Genomic DNA, 24,459 nt, shown 5'->3' on the forward strand with positions numbered 1-24,459 from the left:
AGTGGGAGGATGTTAAGTGAGGAGTTACTGTACTCTCAGACCAAGAACTGTGCAGAGGAGACCCCTCTGGGGATACTCGGAAGACCCATGTAAATCCAAACCCTCACCCCAGCTATGAACCTACATTGGACCATCCAGCCCATTTCCCTGCCAATGCAGGAGTGTTCCCTCCAGTGCTAGTGTTCTGAGTCTAGCCTTCCATGTCCCAAACAATGGGACCACCACTATTTCCATTGAGTAACTAGGCTAATAGATCTCACTGTCAGAAAGCTAGTATGCAGCCTAGATTTCCCTGTTCTCAATTTGAGCTCATTACTCCTAGGCCTGGTCTACACTGGAGCGGGTGTCGATGTAAGATACGCAACTTCAGCTAGGGGAATACCGTAGCTGAAGTCGACCTATCTTATTCCGACTGACCTCCCATCCTCATGGCGCGGGATTGACGGCCGCGGCTCCCCCGTCGACTCCGCTATCACTGCTCGCTCCAGTGGAGTTCTGGAGTTGACGGGGAGTGCATTCGGGGATCGATATATCGCATCTTAACGAGATGCGATATATCAATCCCCGATAAATCGATTGCTACCTGCCGATACGACAGGAGTCTGGACGTACCCCTAGTTAGACCCTCTTGTAAACACCAAGGAAGGTGAGGAACAAGGGGGTCTGACTAGGAGTACCGAGCTCAAATTGAGAACAGGGAAATCTAGGCTGACAGAAGGTGATCAGTCTGAGGCTCATGCGGTCAGAACTAAAACTGTGCAAACATAATGTCTGTCTTGTGTAGGGATATTTTTTCTTAGGGATATTCAGAGCACTATTGAGTGAGGGGAGCAAAACCCCATGGGAGATGGGAAGTTGTCAGCTCCCTGTGTATGTGTAGTTATCCTATCATTTGATATCTTCTGAACTGAAAAAAAAATCACTTAAATATCTACATTTATTTAACATTTTTAATTCTGAAAGATTCCAAGACATTTTACAGACTTCCTCTCTGGATATCTATAAATATCTGCACACAGCACGGCAATCACCACATAGCTGACTGCAACGTTTTTTTAAATTGTATGCTGCAACACCACACAGCAGTAGATCATTCATTTTCAGTTCTGAAGTCCCAGTTCTGACGTGAGCCACACACCAGTCAGCACAAAGAAAAGGAGGTTTGGAGAGGAGGCACCTCTGGCTGTATATGGGATTGATGTCATTACATTATTAGGAAAACTGTTACTGAACAGAACCAATAAAGGGCCTGCTGTGTGCCACGTGGGAGGAGATAGCTGATCAGTGTGGCTGTGTCTGTGTTTTGCCAGAAGAGGGCACCCAGTGCATAGCAAGTGCCAAATGTTAAAGTGGAAACAATTCAAGACTCCAGAGCTGGATCTGTCTACAGAATGGATGTACAGAAAAGCCAAGCGTAGGAGCGTAAAGATTCTCCTTCCTCTCCTGAAAACCATTCTCATTTTCTAAGTGAGTCTTTTAGTCTCTTCTGTCACTACACATTTGTTGTGTTCAGTGTGGTTGTAGTGTGTCAGCCCCAGGATATTAGAGAGACAGTGTGAGTAGGTAATCTCTTTTATTGGACCAACTTCTGTTGGTGAAAGAGCCAAGCTCTTGAGCTTACACAGAGCTCTTCTTCAGGTCTGGGAAATGTACTCAGAGTGTCAACCACAAATTTGTGACTGCTGCTGTGGAACGGGAATGTCATAAGGTTTGGGGAGAAGGTGGAAGCTGAGTGGTTGCATGAAGGAGTTAGCAACTAAGAAGTGGGAAAAGACATGATAAAGTAGGTGTACTAGCTAGTAAGCATTTAGTTACTGCTACTCTCTGTGGATGTGCAGGAGGCTAATCTTGACAAGAGAAATCTTATTTTTGGAAGTGGGAAGAAAATGTTATGAACAATTCCACACAGAGCAGGGAGAACCCAATGCAGGCTTGTGTGTGTGCATCTAAGGGTAATGGGTCTGTCATCCCCAAATACAGTCTGTTTTGGAACTAGGAGAGTTAATCTGAGGAGCTGTGAGAGCGCTTTTGCTGGCAAGGTATGTAAGAAAAGGTTTTAATCATGGAATAGTCTCTATCCGGTTGCCAAATACTATATATCCAAGGTGGTGGACAAAGTGGGAAATACAGGAGGGTCTTGCTGAAAAATGTTGGGAATAGACAACTGACCCTTTTGTAGGAAAGAGGCTGGTTGGGCACCGGGGCTGTTCTGAATTTAGCATGCTGTTGGTTTTGAGTCTGCATTATCATTATGAATATTTGAGTGTGCTGTCAAGCATCATTCCTACTCAGTGTTTTATATGTAATGGAAGAGTCACTGATCAGATCTAGGTACATGCCCCCCCCCCCCCTTTTCAGGCCCCTAACCACCCTAGTTTCCCTAGAGACCACTCTGTAGAGAACACCTACTTTCTCCACTGCAATCAGCCTACCATAATCTATCACACCATTTATAGGAATAGAAGAGGGAACAGGTCTCCCACTCCTCAACCCCTTCTCCAGTGGTCTGAAAACAGGTGTCTCCATCTATATCATGACAGCCATGACAGATTGAAGGCTAAAGCCCTTCTGTCTGTGTCATTAATTGTAATACTGGAGGTCTCCTGTGGCTGATATATGATGTGTCCATCCAGGTGCCAGACAGCTGGGTGGGTCATTTCTTTGAGACAGCTGTCCCACAGCTTTCTGTTTCTTCCTTGCCTGACTTAATACCCGAGGGCTGAAGGAAGCTCTGGATTCCAGTGACAGGCCTTTCTTCTGCCTTGTATGGATAAGCTGGGCCAGGCTGTGAACCCCAGAAACCAGCTCAGTTGTACAACTCCCCCATAAGGTTCAGTAGCCAGAATTTCATCTGTTTAGCCCACTTGAAAAGGGATTCCTCCCTCTCACCATATGTAGCCCTTGCCCCCGTCTCCTGTTACCCAAATAAAATTGGACTAACAACCTTCAGCACCAGTTTTTCCTGACTCCAGGGAGCTCTATTGCTTGCTTTTACCCACGTGCTTTTGGGAACTGCCGGAGGTGGACAACATGTTACCTTCAGTATATTAATTGCTCTATGCCTCCTCCTTTCCCTCTTGCACCTCATGCTGCAGCACTACCCTGAGAATGAAATGAATGGGAATTTCCTAACTACTGCTATTCTGCTGACTTTTCCTGCTTGGTAAACAAGCAACTCTGCATTTGCTGGTGCAAGATGGTGCATTTAAGAATCCTTTCTCCTGTCAGTAAACAGATGCTCCTTAAGAAAGGACAGTGGATGGAGGATATTCATGCCCTTTCTAAAAGAGAGGGTTGCTCTCAGCATAGAGTAGGGTCTAGGTCCGGATAACACTGCCTGGAGCAGGCATTTACCAGATGGATTCTGCTCCCCAGAGGTTCTGGATGTGTGTGTGTGGTGGGGGAAGGGCTGTAGACACTCTTGATTCATTCCATTAGTGGATTAATCGGCAATGTCCTGGCTTAACTCTCCTAGATTTCCCAATGGATCTCAGGAGGTGCTGGCACAAGCAACAATGTCTTTGGGGGATGGCAGGTGGAAGGAAAGAAGTTTAAAGGCAATGTCTTTGAAAACAGTCCAGTTAAGCTTTGTTAGTAGGAGTTACGTGGCAGGTGAAAGTGTGCTTTAATTATGCTGCCATTTTGCTGGGGTGTGTGTGTACATTTAATGTCCTTGGAGTGTGGTCTGCTGAGCTAATTTGATATAGAAAAAAAATATTTCTCTGTTCCGCATTAATTGCCGGCTGGATTGTGTTTTTCAAGAAGTCTGTAATTAGAGGACAAGGGTTCTCTTTCTAACAAAGGTCAGAGGCTGCTGTCTCCTGAGACTTGCGGTAAAATGAACAGAACTGTCTGACAGATTTTAGCTGAAAATTTGAGCAGATGCCATGTTGTTGTTTACTGGGCAGGGGGACCCATCTCTCCCCCCCCCCCCCTTTACTAAGCCAGCCAATCATTGGGGAGTGGATTTAGCTGCTGCCGCCACCACCCACACAGGAGACTGGGCTTGTAGCTCTTGGCAGTTTTAGCAGGAATTTGAGTTTTTAACTCTTTGGTGGCTGTGAATGGTGATGAGCTGCACTGTTGATTGCATTTGCTCTCTATCTAATGCAGGTTTTCTGAATGGTTTGTTGCTGATGAGTCCAGTTGAAATTCCCACAAGGATTATAAGGAGGAGAAGCTTAAGTAACTGCTGTGTAATACGTCCTAACCTCTTGGGCTTCATCCTCACTCCCCTGTTACAGCCTGGATGCCTGGGTTACACATCTTTACATGTCAACAAAGCAGTCATGGGAAACGCCTATTACTTTTTATGATCGTCATCTGTATTTACGAGGCACCTAACACCTTTGTACCTAAGCACACTTGATATAAGTTTAAAATAGTACTAAACAATTTCATATGATAGGGGAAAATGTATTTTCTAACCCTGTGTAGCAACCAATTCTGATCCTGTGCAAGGATCTGAGAAGATGGCTAGCAGCCAGAAGAGTAAATGTCATGGGATTCGAAAGCTTTCTGTTGAAAGCTTGGATAAAGGAGATGTCTTGTATCTTGTGGTATACTGGGCCAGGTTTGGGCTGTCATATATATATTCAGCAGATTGCATTTCAGAGCTGACTGCTGTGAGCTTCACCCTAAAGACAAATGGCTGATGTACTCTCTCTGAGAGCAGTTGTTGTGGCTTGGGCATAGAAGGAGTGCTGGTCTCTGAGATACAGTCCAAATTATTTTGGGCTGTGTAGATAGTAGCCAACACTCTGAATTTCACTCAAAAGTTAATCTAATCACTGCACAATATGCAACACAAGTGTAATGTATTCTTAGTGGTCTACACTACATAAAGGGCAAACAACTGCATTTAGCATAATTTGGAGCTTTTAACTGTCCTTCAGATTTAGCATTAGGGCAGACCTAATTGTATCCTCTTTCTTGCCACTTTCCTGTTTGGGGTTGGTGGCTTTTATAGCCTTTTTCTAAAACTCATCATTGTACGCCAGGCTGTCATGCAGATTGGTGTCTCCGAGGTATGCTGATATCTGGTACATGTACTGAGTCTTCGGTCTCCCCCTTGGTCATCTGTCCACCTTGGGTCGACCTATTTGTGCGTGTGTCTGCCCTCAAATTTGACCCCAGCCAGTGTAAGCAACCCATTACAGCAACACAGAAAAAATCACCTCCCTGAATGGTGTAGAGTAATGGCCGACCTACTTAAGTCATTGCAGTGCTAGTAAAAAGCAACAGAGGGTCCTGTGGCACCTTTAAGACTAACAGAAGTATTGGGAGCATAAGCTTTCGTGGGTAGGAACCTCACTTCTTCAGATGCAAGAAGTGAGGTTCTTACCCATGAAAGCTTATGCTCCCAATACTTCTGTTAGTCTTAAAGGTGCCACAGGACCCTCTGTTGCTTTTTACAGATTGACTAACACGGCTACCCCTCTGATACTTGCAGTGCTAGTGTAAACATTGAATGACCTGAGTTGACCCTAACAGTCCTCCAGCAGCTGTCCCACTTCCTGCGACAGCGACTACTCTGGTCACAATTTTAAACTCCATTGCGCAGGGGTCATGAGACTGGAAGCCCCCTTTTCTTCCCCCCAATGTTTTGGAAATGCCTTTTCCTGATTGCCCACCTTGGCAAGCCCAGCTAGCAGCTCACCCTTGTTGTATGCAACTGCCCATGCTGGCTCCTTGCACAGAGAGGGGTACTAAACACACTCCCGCCTGGAGTAGATGGGACGTACTGGGGCTCCTGGGCCTGTAGAGGGGGAGGAGGCTGTGCAAACCTGTGACATTCCCCTGGGTACAATCTGAACAGATGGGCAGCTGTGTCCCCTCAAATCTCCAACCTCGGGTGCCTTTTTTACACTGCTTTGTTGTGAGAGCAGCCACTCCTGGCCTGCTCACACACAGCCTCCAGCATGTAAATTACTCCCAATTCTATTGTATGAGCTTTTTAGCAAACCACTCATGAATTACATTACACGCCAACACCAGCAAATCCCCAGTCCCAGACCTTCTCCCAGAATTGTGCATCTTGTACTGCTCAACTCTCTCCTTCTGGACAATACAAGCTCATAGAAAGTCTGTCATTTCATTAATAGAAAATGATATGCACAAGCCGTTATCTCAAGTGGAGGTACCAAGCACTTTAATCAAAACATACTGGCTTAGATAAAACAATAAAACAAGTTTATTAACTACAGAAAAGAAAGATTTTAAGTAATTACAAGTAATGAGGCATGAAAGTAAGAATTGGTTACAAAGAAAATAAAAGGTAAAACACAAACTAATCCAAAATTTAGCAAATTAAATGAATTCAGAGCAAAGGTTTTTCTCACCACAAGCTTTTTGCAAACTTACTGGCTGGAGATTGAATTCCATCCCAGCCAGGACCTCTCCCCCAGTTCAGTGTTCCTTCAGACCTAGTTGCTGCCATGGGGAGCGAGGAATGGAAGAGAGAGGTAATTTGTTGTGTCCTCTATTCTTAATCCTCCAGGAGGAGAGAGAGGTATATCTCCAGCTGGGGTACAGGCAACAGCCAGTCTGTTACACGGGAACCCCCAGCTGTTCCATTGCCAAAATGTAAATTTCTCGCTCACACCCTTCTTTCTGCCAACGAATGGCCATTTACCCAGGTGATCTGATTATGCTGACACATGTCTGAGGTGCTGACTAACTTTTTGTCTCTGAGGAACTGGTTTGGGCTGTTTCCCCAGATATGGAATATGCTTTGCTAACATCATACAGTAGAACTGTATAAACTTACATACTGTGTTTCCACACATTTTTCCAGTACAATAATGTTCAGCAGATTATGAGTTTTCGAATGGTACCTCACAAGGCATACTTTGTACAAAATGTATCATAGTCTTGTAAAAGTGGTGAACATTGGGTACTGTCTGTCACAAAGCCCAGCTACGGACCAGCTGCAGAAATGTGGACATCTGCAAGCAGATTGCATGAGGGAATGCAGGCAAAGGAGTACGACAGGGATCAGCAGCAATTCCATGTGAAAGCGAAGGAACTCTGTCAGGGATACCACAAGGCCAGAGAGAGCAACAATAGATTGGATGCTGCGCTGCAGACCTGTTGTTTTTATAAGGAACTGCTTGCCATACTTGGCAGAGACATCACCAGCACCCCACAGACTACTCGGAGGAGCCTGAGACAGAGACCCTTGTTGTGAACAATGAGGAGGAGGAGGAGGGAGACATGGCAGGAGACCCTAGCCATGCCACAAGCCAGGTCCTGTTTGAGACTGTCACAATCTAGCCAATTTTGCCAAGCAAGCATGGATGATCCTGAAAAAGGGGAAGGGAACTCTGGTAAGTGTGTGCATGTGTTTTCCCTTACAGTGTTTAAATTTAAAGATGGTGCCAGCCCATCCCCCAGTTAACAAGACAAAGATATTGACTTTTCACTGTTTTACTTGTACAAGAAGAGGTAGTGGTACAACAAACAGAAGTAAATTTGGCGTCTGCTTTCATTCACCTGTTGGGTTAGGTGGGAGGGGATACATGGAGCAGTTTGTTTATGTGCATAGGAATATCGCTTTTTTTCTCCAGAAAGATCTCAATGACACTTTCAAGGAGATAGTCTGCAGTCCTCTGCTGAAGGTTTCTAGGGATGACTGCCTTATTTCATTCTCCACAGTAAGCCACTTCCACATGCTGCTTTGCAATGAGTTTGGCTGGCACCATTGCAGTAAACAGGGTAGCAGCATATGGGCCTGGGTGGCTTCTGGGTGCCAGTAGCAGCTGTGCTCTCTGAGTCTACAACCCTCAAGAGTGAGATATCAGCTAAAATAGTGCCAGTGTTCAATGCCATTGCCCTATGCTCTGGAATAGGGACCAGAATTTTATATCTTCAGGCAACAGAAAATCCTCCCCCTACCACCCTTGCCGTACTTACCACAGGTGGGGCTGGAGAGCAGTGTTATGCCGAGGTGCTCCAAAGCTCTGGAGTGTCAGTAAGCATTTCTTATTACACCTCTATCCTGATATAACGCAGTCCTTGGGAGCCAAAAAATCTCACCGTGTTATAGGTGAGGCCACGTTATATCAAGGTAGGGAGAGGAACCGCTCCCCGCCCCAGCTCACCTCCGCTCTGCCTCCGGCTCTTCCCTGAGTGTGCTGCTGCCACTCCTCTTCTCCCTCCCTCCCAGGCTTGCCCTGCCAATCAGCTGTTTGGCCCGGCAAGCCTGGAAGCGGGCGTGGGGAGGAGAAGAGGAGCGGCGGCGGGCTCAGGGAGGAGGCGGAGATGAGCTGGAGCGGGGAGCGGTTCCTCTGCGCCCCCTGTTACTTGCTGTGGCTCTCCCCGGGGCCCCCCCCTCCTCCCATGAGCACGCCGCAGCTCCGCTTCTCCCCCCTCCCTCCCAGGCTTGCCACGCCAATCAGCTGTTTGGCACAGCAAGCCTGGGAGGGAGGAGAAGCCGAGCTGAGCAGCGTGCTCGTAGGAGGAGGCTGAGCGGAGATGAGGTGGGGTGGGGCGCGGTTCCTCTGCACCCCCCCTTACTTGCTGTGGCCCCCCATCCCACCTCACCTCCGCTCCGCCTCCTCCCACAAGCGCGCCGCAGCTCCGCTTCTCCTCCCTCCCAGGCTTGCCGCGCCAAACAGCTGATTGCCGCAGCAAGCCTGGGAGGGAAGGGGGAGAAGCGGAGCTGCGGCACGCTCGTGGGAGGAGGCGGAGCGGAGGTGAGCTGGGGTGGGGGGAACCCGGGGAGGGCCGCAGCAAGTAACAGGCGGGTGCAGAGGAACCACTTGCGGTAACACAAATTCGGATATAATGAGGTAAAGCAGCCCCATCCCCCAGAAATAAGGGAAGGGAATTTTGAAACTTATCTTTCCCTGTCCCTTGTGACTTGTAAATCCAGAGGCACATTTTGTTTTTATCAGCAGCTTCTATTGTGGTAGCCTTTTGGGGGGTGTCCCCCGCCCACAAAACACCTGACCCTGATGAGGATGAGAAAGAAGAGACTAGGGAGGACATGTTCTGTGAGATCCTTCAAGCCTATGCTGGATCAGACCAGGAACAAAGGGCTTGGGTGCGGAATATGACCAAAAGCATGGAATGGAAAAAGACAGACCAGGAAATAGGCCCAGGAGTTCCATCAGGACGAGGAGTGGGAAGTGCACCAGGAAGTAATGGGTCTTCTCAGGAAGCAAACCCAAATGCTGCAGACCCTGGTTGATCTACAGGACAGGCCCAACAATCCTGGAGACTCTGCCCTTTGCAGTCCTTAGAGAACTCTATGGTCACTGTTCCCTACACTCTCCATCATACCATGTGGCACCCCAGGGTGGTCATTACCCCCAACCACTTCACACTGGGGGACAGCAAGAAAAACCACCACTTCACATGCGCTGACTGGTGAGAACCACAGCTGGTGTACGTATAGCCCTAAAGGACATTTGCGCACTCAAATGGACGTAAATATTTATTTTCTTTCTAATTTTAATATTTCGCACTGTTAATTTGTTAAAATTTGTATATCATTGCCTGTGGTTTTATTAGCACATTGATTTTCTGACCTGTTTTTTCCTACTCAATAAAGTTCTATTTTTGGAGAATCTAATTGTTTATTAGTTTACAACAAATATTGCAGAATGCATAGTGGTAGTCAAAGCAAACAGTACTTGTGAATGCACACTAAGCACCACAGAACCAGCTTCCGGAAAATACCCAGTCATATTTCTACATGTACAGTAAGCACTACACGGTCTTAGCAGCACTCAAAGCTCCAGGCCAGGGGATACTCCAGCACAGAACAGGACTGTGGCTGACCGGTAAAGTATTCTTTCAAAGCCTCCCTCAGCTGCATAGCTCCATGCTGTGCTCTAGTAATAGCCCTTGTGTTCACAGTCATCAGACAACCGCTCCACCTGCACCCAGGTGGCAGCTTTTCCCCCTTTGCCTCACAGACATTTATACAGGACCCAACAGGCAGTTATAATCATTGGGATATTTTTCGTACTCAGATACAACATTGTAAATAAACACCACCAGTGTCCCCTTCAATCTACCAAAAGCACATTCAGCAGTCATTTTGCACCTGCTGAGCTGGTAATCGAATCTTTCCTTGGTGCTCTTGAGGTAGCCAGCATATGGCATCAGGAGCAAGAGGTAGGTTGGGTCACCTAGAATCATTATTGGCCTTTCAGTATTGCCAGTGGTAATGCAGCAGCTGGGAAAGAATGTCCCTGCTTGCAGCTTTCTGAACAGTCCTGTGTTCTTAAAGATGTGAATTTGTTCACCACCTCTGACCATCCCAAACTGAATATCAATGATGTGTCCTTGGTGATCCACCAACGCTTGTGTAGCCATAGAAAAGTAGCCCTTTCTGTTGATGTATTCTGTGGCAAAGTAGGTGGTGCCAGTATAGGGATGTGTATTGGCCCACCACAGTTCAGGAACCCCATTGCTGCAAATCCATCCACTGTTTCCTGCACTTTGCTGAGAGTCACAGTCCTGCATAGCAGGAGACAATGGCTCTGCATGCTGGGATGACAGTGGCCTGCACTGTGGATTTTCTAACCCCAAACTGATTGTCCACTGACCAATAGCAATCCAGTGTGGCAAGCTTCCAGAGTGCAATCGACATACTCTTCTCCACTGTCAGTGAAGCTCTCGTTCTGGCATCTGTGTGCTGGAGCACTGGGGCGAGTTCGATATATAGATGCAGGAATGTGGCCTGGTGCAGCCGAAAGTTTGGCAGCAAATGCGCATCATTCCAAACCTGCGTTACAGTGAGACACCTCTCCCCTCCCCCCATCAATGCTCGTTTCTCAGGCCTAGAAGTGGTGTCCACTGTGTGCAGCGGCTCCAAGAATGCCACCAACAACCTTGAGTTGTTTTTCCTGTGTCCCACAGCAAACTATCCTCAAAGAAATTATCATGTCCCCAGTTGCGATACTTCCTGCAGGTCTGCAAATACAGAAGAATTGTGTGTCCTGTATTTGCCGTGTGCATGAGAACAGTGCAGAGCGGTGTGTACTTCTGGCAGAGATGTGGATTTATGGGATTTTTTTAAAAAGATGCAAGAATGATGGGATATGGATGGCATTATGGGATGGAGAAAGTTGCATGCTGGGAATTTGACCCCTAGCACACAACAATCCCCAGGTGAGTCATTTCTATCCAACAACACAGTATGAAAATTTCCCAAAAGGCATTATGCTGGACTGTGATATGGGGCACACAGGGAGACTAGCCCCAGTGCACCGTACTTTGCATCAACACAAGCACTCTTGGTGAGTATGTGCAGTGTTGACGCAAGTAGCCAAGTATGTACACAACCCAGCGATATACTAACTTCGGCCGCTGTACACCAACATAACTTGTGTCGACTACAGTTTGTAGTGGAGGTATGGCCTTGGACATATCCCACTTTGGTCCTTCTGTATGTGGTTTGAGAGCTGTGGATACACATACTTGCAAAGTTTTAGTTCTATATGTGGCCGTCTGTCTTTGATTTTTTTTCTACTCCTATTCTCTGCAGGTATCTGCTTTCCCTTGAATTGGTATTTGGTTTTCTTCCTCCCGCCCCTATTTAACATAGAATTGTTACTATGCTTCACAGAAGTCTTTTAGCAATTGTTTTAATTTGAGTCTTCCTTTGAGTCAATTTGAGTCATTCCTCTCCTACCTGTGAATTATATATTCGTGTATTGGTCTCTTCAGGATCCATTCTCACACCAAAATCATGTAACTGGCATTCTGTTGGCAAAAACGAGCTGACAATCCAGACAACTTGTCTTGCGTTAGGTACGTAAAGTGTTTGTATAACCTTATTGAATTTTTTCTTTTATAGGGGATCAGCACAAAGACGATAATTAGATTATAAGAAAAGAACATAGAGAGAAAAATTAAAGGAACCATGACAATAGGATGCAGATAGCCAACCATGAGTCTGTATAATGCAGAATTTGAAAAATACTTGGGTTTCTGTGCTGTTTTAGGTGTATTTTAAATCTGCTCAATGTGATTTATTAATCTTTGGCTCTTCTTGGAAGAGAGAAAGCATTGCACACTGTTAAAGGGAATGTTCAGAATCTGTTCAGCTGATCAAGGGGCTCTTACAATTACAGAATAAAATTCTTGTCTCCAGTTACATCCATATCCTAGGGCTTGTAAACTGCTTTACATAATATTGAATTAGATCTCAGCAATATGGGGCTGTCTCAGGTAAATATAATAGCTAACAAGCAGTCAGTACTGTCATATGCCTGGAAAATTAGAATTTCTTTTATTGAAAAAGAATTTGGCATGGACAAGAGCATCTCCTACTTTTTGAATAATGCTCTAATATCTTTAGGTTTCTCCCACATAGAAGAAGAAGAAGAAAGGAGTTCCTTTAGCTTCTGTAAAGGATGGCATTGTCTCCAGGTTCTGTCCTGAGGTGTCAACAAGGGGTATAAGCCACAGTTCTGTAGTGGAATTTTAACACTACTTCCTGGAGCAGAGGGGAGAACTCCACTGTCCTCTTTCCCACACATACTGCTGTAATATCACTCCATACACAACCTATCTGAATTCAGTGGATGATCTGTGTACGCACGCTCATGAGTTGCTAATGCACTAGGATAGCCTGCAGTAGTGGGAGACGGAGGTAAAAAAATTGATTCCTAATTCAAAACGATGAAAAAACTCATCTGTTAGTGGTTCAAAACAGCAGCAGCCTCTTTTCTTCTTCACCTAAACCACCTATGCCTCAAGCAAGGCACCACCCCTGACATTGCCTGTCTGACCTGGCCGTTGCCACAGTTGTGGAACATTGGTGACCATTCCATCATTGAGGTTGTCCCTGAGTTTCCATTTTATAAGCCCTATTTGTCCCCTGTATAAAATCCACAAACAAATGCGTATCAGCATCAGCACTGATGCATTAAATTGGAGCGGGGGAGGGGAGGAGATTTTTCTACCCATTTTCATTTAAATCAGATATGGGGTTCCTGATTTGACACACTAAAATATAGAACAGCATTTGAACTCTGGAGAAGGTTTAACACTTTTTGTTGCTTTATAGGGACGAGGGAAAGAATTCAAACTTAATTTTCTGGACTCCCCCAGTCAAAATAACGAGCACAAGATTAAAGTTTAGTTGATTAAACTCTAACTTCAAAAATTATGAAAATTTTGAAATATCAGTGCCTCATGCCAGTCCTAGCAACCCCCTCCTGTGCAGCTCCAAATGAAGTAACTTGTTGTGGCCCTTAGTAGGTCTTCCAGTTAGGGCATGGTGGTGGGAAGGGGATGGAGCTTGGGCTGAGGCAGTGAAAAGGAGAATTTAGGGATGATGGTAGTGAGGAGATTCCATCCATACTCTAGACCCTAGGCTTGGTTGGCTCTTCCTTCTCCACTAAATCTTTGTTAGCACCCCATCTCCCCGCTGCAAGGTTTAATAGGTTCATTGAGGGTTCTTGCACCATCCCACATTCCCTGGAAGCCTAATTAGGTCTGCAGGTGCTGAGAAGTTTTTGTAGGTCCATTGGGAGCTACAGAGGCTTGTCGGGGAACTGACAATCCTATTTAGGGTCATTATGGACAGTTGAATTTCCTAAGGGTTACAAGGGAAGTATTGGTTGGGTCTGAAGTATGTGTTAAGGTTTGCAATGAGCGTGGGGATTTGTGGGATTCCCACTGCTCTTCTGCATCTCCTAACACTCATGGGGGTGGGGATTTTCCACTGAGCCTCCTAACACTTGGGCACTGAGGGGGACTGGAGCCACAAAAGAGTTTCACAATTTGGGGGCAGTGGATTCATACTGACTTCCTAAGGCTCCTGATAGTGAGTGCGAGCCTCCTATAGACTTCATGTGGGAGTGGACTAGTGTCACCTGGGGTGCCGGGGGCAGCTCTCATTGAAAATGCCAACGTCAGGGCAGGCTGCAAAAACAAGAGCAAATTCTCCCAAAACTGGTAGTTAACACTGAAGTTAGACTCATCAACCAGTCACAAACTGGGCTCCTGATCCCCCACACTGGTTATCAAGAAACTAAAAAAGAAATCACACATCCCCCTTATTGCATTCCAGTTCTCTGGCTTCCAATCAGCACATAGGTCCAATACAGTGAGAAGTTATTTAAAACTCTGCTCACTATACAAAATGTTCTTCTGACCCCAAAGGGCCAGCTGCATTGCCAAGTCAATATTAGTTTGGATCTTACCCAAAATACCACGCTGCTAGCCAATCCTTTAGTATCTAAAACTAAAGGTTTATTATAAAGAAAGAACAAGAAGAGTGTTAAATGGTAAAGTAATCAGATACATTCAGAAACTTCAGAGTCCATATATCAGGCTCTTAGCAGTATTAGTGAGTTTGCTGGCTTGAAAGGCCTTATGGAACACATCCACAGCCTGGATGGGTCATTGAGTCCTTTGTTCAGAGCATCAGTTTGTAGAGACTTTACCCCAGAGGTAAGAAGGAGGAATGAAGACAAAATGGTGAAGATGCAGCTGCCTTTTGTATTCTTTTGCCATGTGGCTTGTACTTCCTGTGTCCCAAATACAAGCTTCACAGCACATGGCATGGAAAAGCCTTAGAGTTCTTTGTCCGCTGGCCTGCCCCTATAAGTCTTGGTGACTCATAAGGTGTATCCCCTGGCTCCTTTCCATGGGTTCATTGTACTGCTGACGATCATTGATGGGTCATCGAACAGGCTAGGCAGTGCTGATGCCAATCTGTCTAGGGGTGTCACTTGGAAACACAGCACAAGTGTGGAAATACAGATGTACCCTATATATCTGTAACTTCTAATACAAAGGTAGTACAAACATATGATCAAGATTATTATACTTGGCAAATCATAACATTTTCACAGATACCTTTCATGGCATATCTAGCATGATTCATTGCAATTTTATAATATTGGTATTAATAATAATATAAAGTGTGTCTCAATTCCATACAGCTTCACAAATAGGGTGGGGTTTTTTAGCAAATCCCAAGGCCTGTCAGGAAGTGGGTTTTGGGGGTGTCTCTGACACACCTCATAAGGCTCACCAAAAGGTTGATGCGCTCAGGTGAAGTCCTACTTCTGTGAACCTCTTAAATTAAAAGCATGGAGATTCATAGTTGAGGCACCCAGACTAGCTTACCTGTGCCCCGGCAGGACACATCCTTGGCAGATTGAATACCAAAAAAGCACCACAGAACATTAGCTATCTGGGGTGTGGCTGTATTTCTAAAGTTTTGCATTTCTTGCAACGTTAGCCTTAACTCTGAATTTCTGGAGTTTAATTTCTGGTTGTGCTAACACTATGTGCTCTCTCAATCTTAACCTCATTTTAACAAATAACTGTCTGGGAATAACTACAAAGACTGCTTTGCTGGCTCTGTATTCACCCTACTTAATACTTGGTTCCTTTGTCCTTGCGATGGACTTCACCTTCCTTGGCTGCAGGTTTGGACAGTAAGGCTATGAGCTGAGATCTTTGAAGTAGTTATTACCATTGTACAAGACACTGGTGAAACCTCATCTGGAATACTGTGTGCCGTTCTGGTCTCCCATGTTTAAGAAAGATTAATTTAAACTGGAATAGGTGCAGAGAAGGGCTACTAGGATGATCAGAGGAATGGAGAACCTGCCTTACGAGAGGAGATTTAAGAAGCTTGGCTTGTTTAGCCTAACCAAATGAAGGCTGAGGGGAAATATGATTGCTCTTTATAAATACATCAGAGGGATAAATACCAGGGAGGGAGAGGAGTTATTTAAGTTAAGGACCAATGTGGTCACAAGAATAAATGGATACAAGCTGGCCATCAACTCGTTTAGGCTTGAAATTAGATGAAGGTTTCTAACCATCAGAGGAGTGAAGTTCTGGAACAGCCTTTCAGGGGGAGCAGTGGGGGGCAAAAACCCTAACTGGTTTCACAAGTGAGCTTGATAAGTTTGTGGATGGTATGATGAGATTGCCTACAATGCCACGTGGCCCATCTGTGATTGCTAGTAGCAAATATCTCCAGTGCCCAGAGATGGGACACTATATGGGGAGGGCTCTGATTACGACAGTGATTTCTTTCCCAGGTGTCTGGCTTGTGGGTCTTGTTCAGATGTTCAGGGTCTAACTGATTTGCCATATTTGGGTTCAGGAAGGAATTTTCTCCCAGGTCAGATTGGCAGAGACCCTAGAGAGGGTTTTTGCCTTCCCCTGCAGTGTGAGTCATGGGTCACTTGTTGGTTTGAACTAGAGTAAATGGTAGAGTCTCTATAACTTGAAGTCTTTTTAAATCATAGTTTGAGGATTTCGGTAACTCAGTCAGAGGTTATGGGTCAATTACAGGAGTGGGTGGGCGAGGTTCTGTGGCCTGCAATGTGCAGGAGGTTAGAATTGATGATCAAGATGGTCCTTTCTGGCCTGAATCTACGAGAAGTATATTTAAGGCCAGAAAATGTAATTACTGTCTGGCCAGTGGCAGGACATCTCCAGCAATGTTCCTGGAAATGATTTGTTCCATCCGCATATTGGGATATTCTTGCTGTTTGGATTGACACATTCCCTTTAGCAGGAGGTAAACTCACCCTAAGCAGTTTGCCTCCACAAAGTAATCCCTTTCAGAAGCCTGCTTCATGTGGTAGTGCATAGCTGAGCTGTACCTACCAGAGGAAGAACAGACAATCCTTTTTCCAATGTCTCCTTTGCACTGTAACAAAATGGGTTTTCTCTTGAAACATGCCAATGTTTTGCTTACTTGTTTGATAAACCATTCTAAACGACCCCAGGGACCTTTCTGGGTGGCTTAGTGTACACACTTTGTATTCTCCTAACTTTTTCCACAAGCAGGCTGGTGCAGAAAGAAACATTTCCAGGTGCCTTGGACACTGAGATGAGACTTATCTTGTGGCTTCAGACATTGATACCTGTAGATAATGCAGGACTCCTGGGAAGAGAGGTTCAGAGTGAATATGTACTCTTTTATAAGGTTAGAGTTTCTAGCAGCACCCAAAGGAGTAAACCAGCCTCAAAGAAGATCTGCTTATCTCCATAGGAACTGCAGGTGTGCCCAGAGACTTTTGAGTCCCTCCCCAGATAGTTCTCATCCGTAATCAATCTTTATTTTATTTTATTTTATTAAAAAAAGCAAAATTTAGAGACTGATTTACACATTCTCTTGCTGGGACGTTCTGACAGAGTCAGATAAGCCCCGGAACACAGCCATTTAGTCATAGAAATTTCCCTTTGACAATTGCAAAGCACATTTCCCTTCCCATCTCCACTCAGACCTTTGTAGATAGTCCTTGAAGTATTTATCGCGGTGGGACAATGAATGAGTCTCCATCCTTGATCAGTATACTGTTTCTGCATAAATTGTGGCATCCTCTGTCTGACTTTTGGCTTAGAAAATAATCAGTTTCCCCAGTTTGAAATGAAATTCTCCTTTTCCTTATCCCTCCAAGACATACACACCTCTCCTCCCACTTCTTGGCCAGAGGAATACACATAATGTAGGAACACCAGTACATTCAGTAACATTTACTAATCATAATAGGACATGGTCATCCTTATTTAGGTCCCAAATTAAAATTAACTACTTTTTAATTTTATCTTACAGGAGAGGGTTCAGACAAGTCTTATTTGCTGACAAAAGCAGATACATCCCTGACCAGAATTTTCCATCGCAGGATATGATTTTGCATTAGCAGCATCTCTCTGGGAGAGCAATTTATTTTCGTTTCCCTCCCTTATGCCTTCTACTGCATCTTCGTTGCCCTTACCTTCTGTCATCTGATTGGCCCATCTTCATTTCTTCTCTCCTTTGGCCTGCAGCATTAAAGCGTTGGGCTGGGTTATGCTGGGTCAGTTCCTGGATGGGAACCTTCAAGGAAAACCTAGGTGCTGTAGAAAGTGGTATTGATGATTGTCAATGGTAGTATTTTTCTAACTCAGTTCTGAACCAGTGCCCTGATATGTCCCTATGGGGCTGCTGATGGAGATCCCTTAGTTTGGCCAAGACTTAGCTCCTGTCTGAGATACAAAAAAAATAACTGCATCAGGGAGCCTGGCAACAACATGGTGGAAATTTTTGACCTCGTTTCATTATAGTTAAAATTTTGTACTGTAGATAGGGCTTATGGTGGTTGTAAACAGGTCATGTAAAACCTTAGACGTGTCCACGTGCCTCCACCTGGATGTAGTCAAATCTTTAGCCTGATTAAATAATCTGCGTATATACAGTGTGGTTAGGTCCCTTCTATTCTACAGATTTTACCTAGATTAGAGGACGATATTGTATCTTGGCACCATGATGTGGTTGGTTGTTGTGTAAACAGGGCCTTTTAAAACAAAGGCTGACTGCTCCTCCTGATTAAAGCGACAAAGATTAAGTATCCTCCTGATTTAAGTATCTCATAACACTTTTTACAAGAATAAGGGTGGCAACTCTGTCCACTTCCTGGCCATATTCCCATTTGGGTCATTACATTCTGCCAATCTAAATATCAAATAAAATATGATCTGCTTTGTGTCCTGTTGTAAAATGTTGAGTGGAGTTGCTGTGTGGTGTTAAAACAACTGCTGGGATTCAGAGGCGATGGAAGCTCCGTAAAAGTGTGTGGGTGGGGGTGGCCACTGGTGCCCGAACTGTAATCCTTTCCCCCGCACCTCTCCTTCCCTCCTTACCGAGGCTCCGCCCTTGTGCCACCCATTCCTCTGAGTCCCTATCTCTGCACTGCTTCCCCCCGCCAAATCCTGCCCCCCATTTGCTCCTCTCCGCACCCCTCCCCCCCCGGTCGCTTGCACTTATGGCTAGCAAAAAATGATAACGCCATGGCCCTCCCTGCTGGAATTTACCCCAAGGATGGCTGCATTTCACAGCCAGAGAATGTGAAACTTTGGCTGAGATATCCTTTGGAATCTTTCAGTATAGAAGATGCTATATGAATATAAAATATTTATTTGTTTAATCTTCTTTATATTCTTCTCTCATTTTCCGTATTAATCCTTCGATTTTTCTCTTGTATGGGGTGTGTGTGTCAAATAATTAGGTAGTGTGGTTTAGTGAGTAGAGCCTGGGACTGGGAATAGAGAGACCTTGGATTCTCTTCTTTATTGTTGCTGTCTTGTGGTGTGATCTTGGGTAAGTCACTTATTTCTCATATGTACTGCAAATATAACTATGTTAGGGAACTGTGAGGGAAACATCTCTGAGGCAGGCAGTGGAAACTGTCGTGTCCTGCATCTAGTGAGCAGTGGTATAGCTTAGTTTCTGGCCAGTGAAGTCATAAATGCAAAATGCAATCATAGCCATTTAGACATAGTCCTATCAGTAACAGCATTATAAAACAGTGGGGTGGAGACACCATGCCTACAGATTTTGACACACATAGGAGCTTAGCTGTAAGGGAGAAAATTCTCAGATTAGGATGGAGTGAGGTGCCCTGGTAAACTGTGATGATCCAATACCATACTTAAGAGCCATTCATCATGTAGGAGCCTGATTCCACTGTGGATGACCCTTGTTAACCTGGCATACTTAGTGCCATGAGAAGATGAGTAATGTGAGTGGCAAAGAGAAACCTCAAGTATCCCACCACTTGAGTAAGTTCTGATCCCACGACTCCCTGATCCAGAGACCATTCACGAGTATCTGTAATGGAGCAACTCAGTCAATCTGCAGTCACGTTCTCCCTCCCTGGTAGGTACTTGGAAATCAAGAATATTGTGTGGAACATGCACACCCAGCCATTGTAGGCAGGCCACAATTACAGCCAACCTTTTTGTGACAACACTGAGTGGCAGCACCACCCCAAAAGGCAAAACAGGAAAGTGGTGGTGGTGTGCTGTGGAAAATCTGATACACTTCTGTTGCTTAAGAATTATCCTTGTGTGCATGGTCCAGAGCATGTAACAATTGGTCACCTTCTTCTAAAAGAAGCATGATATCACCCAGGGTGATGGTCTTGAATTGTCCTTGAGTAAATAGTGATTTAGGTACCTGAGATCCAGGATGGGCTGGACCCCTCCTGTTTTTTGGGCTAGCAGGAAGTATCCCTCTTGGTCTAGTTCCGGGGGTATGATGTCTTTATTGCCAGGAGGGTCTGGATTTCTTACATCATCTTTTCCTGATAAGGTGTCAGATAGTATTAATGGCAAGTGGGTAGTGTGAGACCTGATTTTGTAGTCCCACTAAACCAGGGGTAGGCAACCTATGGCATGTGTGCCGAAGGTGGGACACAAGCTGATTTTCAGTGGCACTCACGCTGCCCGGGTCCTGGCTACCGGTCTGGGGGGCTCTGCATTTTAATTTAATTTTAAATAAAGCTTCTTAAACATTTTAAAAACCTTATTTACTTTACATACAACAATAGTTGAGTTATATATTATAGACTTATAGAAAGAGACCTTCTAAAAATGTTAAAATGTATGACTGGCACACAAAACCTTAAATTAGAGTGAATAAATGAAGACTCGGCACACCTCTTCTGAAAGGTTGCCGACCGCTGCACTAAACAATGGTCAGGCCCTATGAGGCGTTGGTGACGTGGCCAGCTGGCCCTAAAAATACCTTCCAGTTTGCCTTCAGTGGAGAGGTTCTGACTGAGTACTGCTAGGGGCAGGATGATTCTGTATTTGATCGTTGTGGAAAAAGGGGTTTTAGACTTGAGTTCTGGATGTTGCTTTGGAGGCTGAATGTGCTCTGTGCAGCAGTGGAGTTATGGAGCTGTCTTGAAACCAGTCGTCAAATTGACATCCAGCTTTCAAGGCACAGGCTTTCCCTTACCTTTCCTGTCTTGTGAAACGGACCTATGGGGTGACACAGGCTGAGAAAATGCAGCGTAGTTTTTTGCCTTAGAGAGCTATTGGGTATTCAGGACTTTTGAAAATCAGGTCACCTATTTAGGAGCTTAATTTTAGGCACTCGTCTTTTAAAATCTCTCCTAAAAATACATTTATGTATGGAGCTTGAATTTGCTTGGGTTGTGCTGGGTCAGTGAACTGTTTTGTGTTTTTATAAGCTGTGCTATTGTATTCCAGAATCTCCAGCTTTCATTTAAAAAAAATTGTAAGTCTCTAGCCGTCATGATTGTGAATAAAATCTTGAAAATGTGACCCAGGTGCAAACCAGTGCAGGGCTGCCCTCCTGAATCTGCAGACAGCCTGAAGTAATATCTCCCAGAGGTGTAAACGTGTCCCATGGGGACCCATCTGACCTGTGGAGTCACATGGCCCAAGGGATTATTTTAGCCACACCAATGGGGAGCCAATTGTGCACAACCCAATGGGATATACAAGCCTCCCTGGGCCAACCCTGTGCCCCTTCTCCACAGCCTAGTGTGTTCTGGTAGCGGGTATTGGGCCAGGTGGCTTCCTCCCTGGCTTTAGTGGCTGCTGAGAAATCATTGCATTTCTTCCATCCTGGTCACGTGGTCTAGCTTTTCTTTGCAGCCATGAGGGTCAGAAACACAACACCCCATCTCCCTGATGTTTTGATATTATTTTTTATTTCTCTCTCTCTCTCTGTCTATGATTCTGGGAGAAAGGGCTCTAGGCATGTGCTTGTTGTGCCTATACCTTAATCCAGCCTAGTCCATGGTGTATCTGAACCCTACTGAGGGGGAGTCAAGTGTGAGGAGCCCAGCAGAGCATATGTGAGCATACTTTGAACATTTTCACAAATTGCTCTGGTGGCATTTCATTTTGTCACCCTAGATAGGTGGCGCTTGTGGGAGTGAATTGGGAGAGTACCACTGCTGTTTCCACTTTGAGCCCTATTTATGTATATAATTTATATGTAAGGATAAGGAGCAGAGGTGGTGTGAGATTTCTATTTCTTCTGCCGAGATAAAAATATTTGTTCCAAACACACATTTCCAAGGAGACCATTGCCTCTGCCTCTTGATCTCATTCAGTTAAAATACAGGCTCTTGCATTAGAAGAGAGGCCAAGTGAGGCTTATCATTTGGGGCCTGGTGAGGCGAGGTAATTCTGCATCCCAAAATGGGGAGGTAAACCTGTTTTCCTAGTTTGGAACAGCAGTTTTAACGGGCTAGCTAGATGAGAAGTGACATTTGTCCTATGAACATAGGGGATGGGATTGGGGTATTGTGTGGAGGGGAAGGACTTGTTGGCTCATGTCTTTTCAGACTGGTGCTGGGAGTTCAAGAAGAGTGTCTTTTGTGCCATGCACCTCTGCCAGGGCTGGCTCCTGATTGGTAGGTGTTTGTAAAACTGAAATTGAGGATGGGGATCTGAATGCAGTAAGCAAGAGGGTGCTCACCTCAGCTAATCTTAGGGGGAGCAGGGCCCCAGGGCAGTTGGAACTCAATACTATCCATGAATCAGGAGCCAAGCCAGCTGCTTTTTTCCCTTTAGTGATGTCAAAGATTGTAAAATATTCCCGTAGAAAGCCACCTGCAAAAGCAGATTTTTAAACCCTTTTATCTTTTGATTCTCTCCCCTTCTGATCCCACCCTGATCTTTTCTCTCTCTTTCTCTCTGTTGATAACTTTGGGGTGCCCAGCACACTGTATGCACCATCTTCTTAGCTTCAGGGTTCCCAAGATTTGTTCTCTGCCTTGGTCCCTGCAAGTGGCATACTATAAATACATACAGCTACTGAATTATGACTAAGCTTTGTATGTTGACTAAAGTTGGCTAATAGTTGCAGGCTAAGATGTTGCAGGAATAGAGCTGTGCACAGTTTCTAGGTTTATGGATGACTCCTGGAGAGGAAACTAAGGGAAGGGAGTTGTAGAGAGGGGAGGACTTGCTCTCACCCTCCTTGACCTTGGAGAATAGTTCTCTGCTTCATTCATGTTTAAAGAACCCATTTCTAAAGTAAGCACACTGGCATTAGGAGTTGGTCTGCATTTATTACTAACCCCACCCATCCCTGCCTTTTGCAAGAATCTTGTGAGGCCGTGATTGTGTTTTTAGAAGCAGAATGACAGAGAGAAATTCCCTAGAGGCAAATACAGAGTGTGTGCTCTGCACGCCAGTACAGACACACAGGGCTGGGAACTCCCAGAGAGATTGAGAGAGAGAGAGAGAGCACAGAACAGCCAAACAGTGTTGGAGGAGGAGGGGGGAGGAAGAGGCGAGACACTTTTTAATCCTTAAACTGAGCAATTTGGATTTTTTTTTAAACCCTTTGTCTCTACTTTTTACTGAGGAGCCTTTTGCGTTCCAGGATCACCTCCCTGCTGGGTTTGAACAGCCCAGGCTGACATGATGTACCTCTGGGTGAGTAGAGGGTTGTGTGTGTGAGGGCTTACACGCTTTGCACATATAAGGAGTGGAAAGCTGAGGGATTCTGTACTAGCATGAGCGGCCTTCCCCTTAGGGCTCAGCTCTCTGCAGCCCCTACACACAGTAGGCTTTAGCTTCCATTTTAAAAAATTCTTTAAAAAATTATATGGGTAACTGAATTTTAAACAGACTTTTCCCTCAGCAAGATCTCTCTGAGTTTGTATGTTTTTCAGCAGGTGCCTCAGAGAGAGAATTCTTTGTGGAATTATCCTCATTCTCCAGCACCTGTAGGACCTGTGCTGTTTCTGGACTACTTCCTATGCTTTGTGAAATTTTGGTATGACTGAGGGGCACCCTGGGAGTGTACAGGGTAGAAAGAAGTTTGATCCTCAAATGTCAGGAGAAGGGAATATGATCGGGGAGGATTAGCATTGTAATTGGGGAGTATGTGGCCAGATGCAAGGATGCTTTTATCAGAGGCCCCAGGATTACAGGAATTTCTGGTGGATTATGGGATATAGTGACAGGAAAAATGCATGTGAGATGATAAATATCTAGCTAGCGTTATAAAATATACATAAATTTTCATCCTCTGAACAAATTCTGAAATTTTCTCTGAAGTAGTCAGCTGTTCGGCTGCTTGGCTAGGATGTGTAATTCTCTCTGCTCCTTGGTACCCTTGAAATCTGTCGTTTGCCCTTGGCTCTGTTACCCATATGCCCAAGATTGCAGGCTCCTGCATTTGATTTAAGGATAATCAGGTCAAAAGTTTAATATATTCATTACTGGGGAAGTTATGGGGGTTCTGTCACTGTCATTTTTGAAATCACATCTTCCCTCTCCCAGCCCTTCTCTCCAATTCATTTGGAAAACAAAGGAAGCCTTGGAACACAGAGGTGTTTTGCTGCTTTTTACTTTCTTCCATTGTGCACACACTCTAGCTTTGTAATCATAGGGCAACTTACACCTGCTGGGCAATGCACACTTGCTTGTTTTTATAGGGTTGGCCCTGTTAATGTAAAAAGCTTTCAACTTTTAAATTCCCTTTCTTCTCTGACCACATATTCTGGGCCCTGAATGTAGCCACCGGTTTTGCCTAGGAGGGCTAGATAGGCCTTCTCTCGTGGAGCAGATAAGACTGCTGCTTAATCTGCTGGATGGGGTGAAGCGAGAAGCTGCTCAGTGGTGCTGGTACTGATTTTAGTTAATAAGGGACAATGGTGTGATAGTTCCCCGCTGACTATGGGTGCTCCACTTTGGACCTGTAAT

At 45.0% G+C, this 24,459-nt stretch overlaps 1 protein-coding gene across 32 annotated transcripts in view; it reads left to right on the forward strand.

Annotated features, from left to right (window-relative positions):
* The window catches only part of RBFOX2 (RNA binding fox-1 homolog 2), a 246,656-nt gene that overhangs the window by 66,228 nt on the left and 155,969 nt on the right, over positions 1-24,459 (forward strand). The window contains exon 1 of one of the 32 annotated variants that reach the window (XM_065564269.1): positions 1,376-1,467. The exons of 29 other annotated variants lie outside the window; for them this stretch is intronic. Coding sequence is in view for 2 of the 3 variants with exons in the window: in XM_065564245.1 (XP_065420317.1) it covers positions 23,170-23,184 (15 nt within the window). In the remaining variant the exon portion in view is untranslated. Of the gene's footprint in view, positions 1-1,375; positions 1,468-22,915; positions 23,185-24,459 lie in introns of those variants that run through there. 2 more of the 32 variants (XM_065564245.1, XM_008179344.4) reach the window with 2 other exon arrangements.

This window comes from Chrysemys picta, chromosome 1, assembly GCF_011386835.1.
Source record: "Chrysemys picta bellii isolate R12L10 chromosome 1, ASM1138683v2, whole genome shotgun sequence".
Taxonomy (NCBI): Eukaryota; Metazoa; Chordata; order Testudines; family Emydidae; genus Chrysemys; species Chrysemys picta.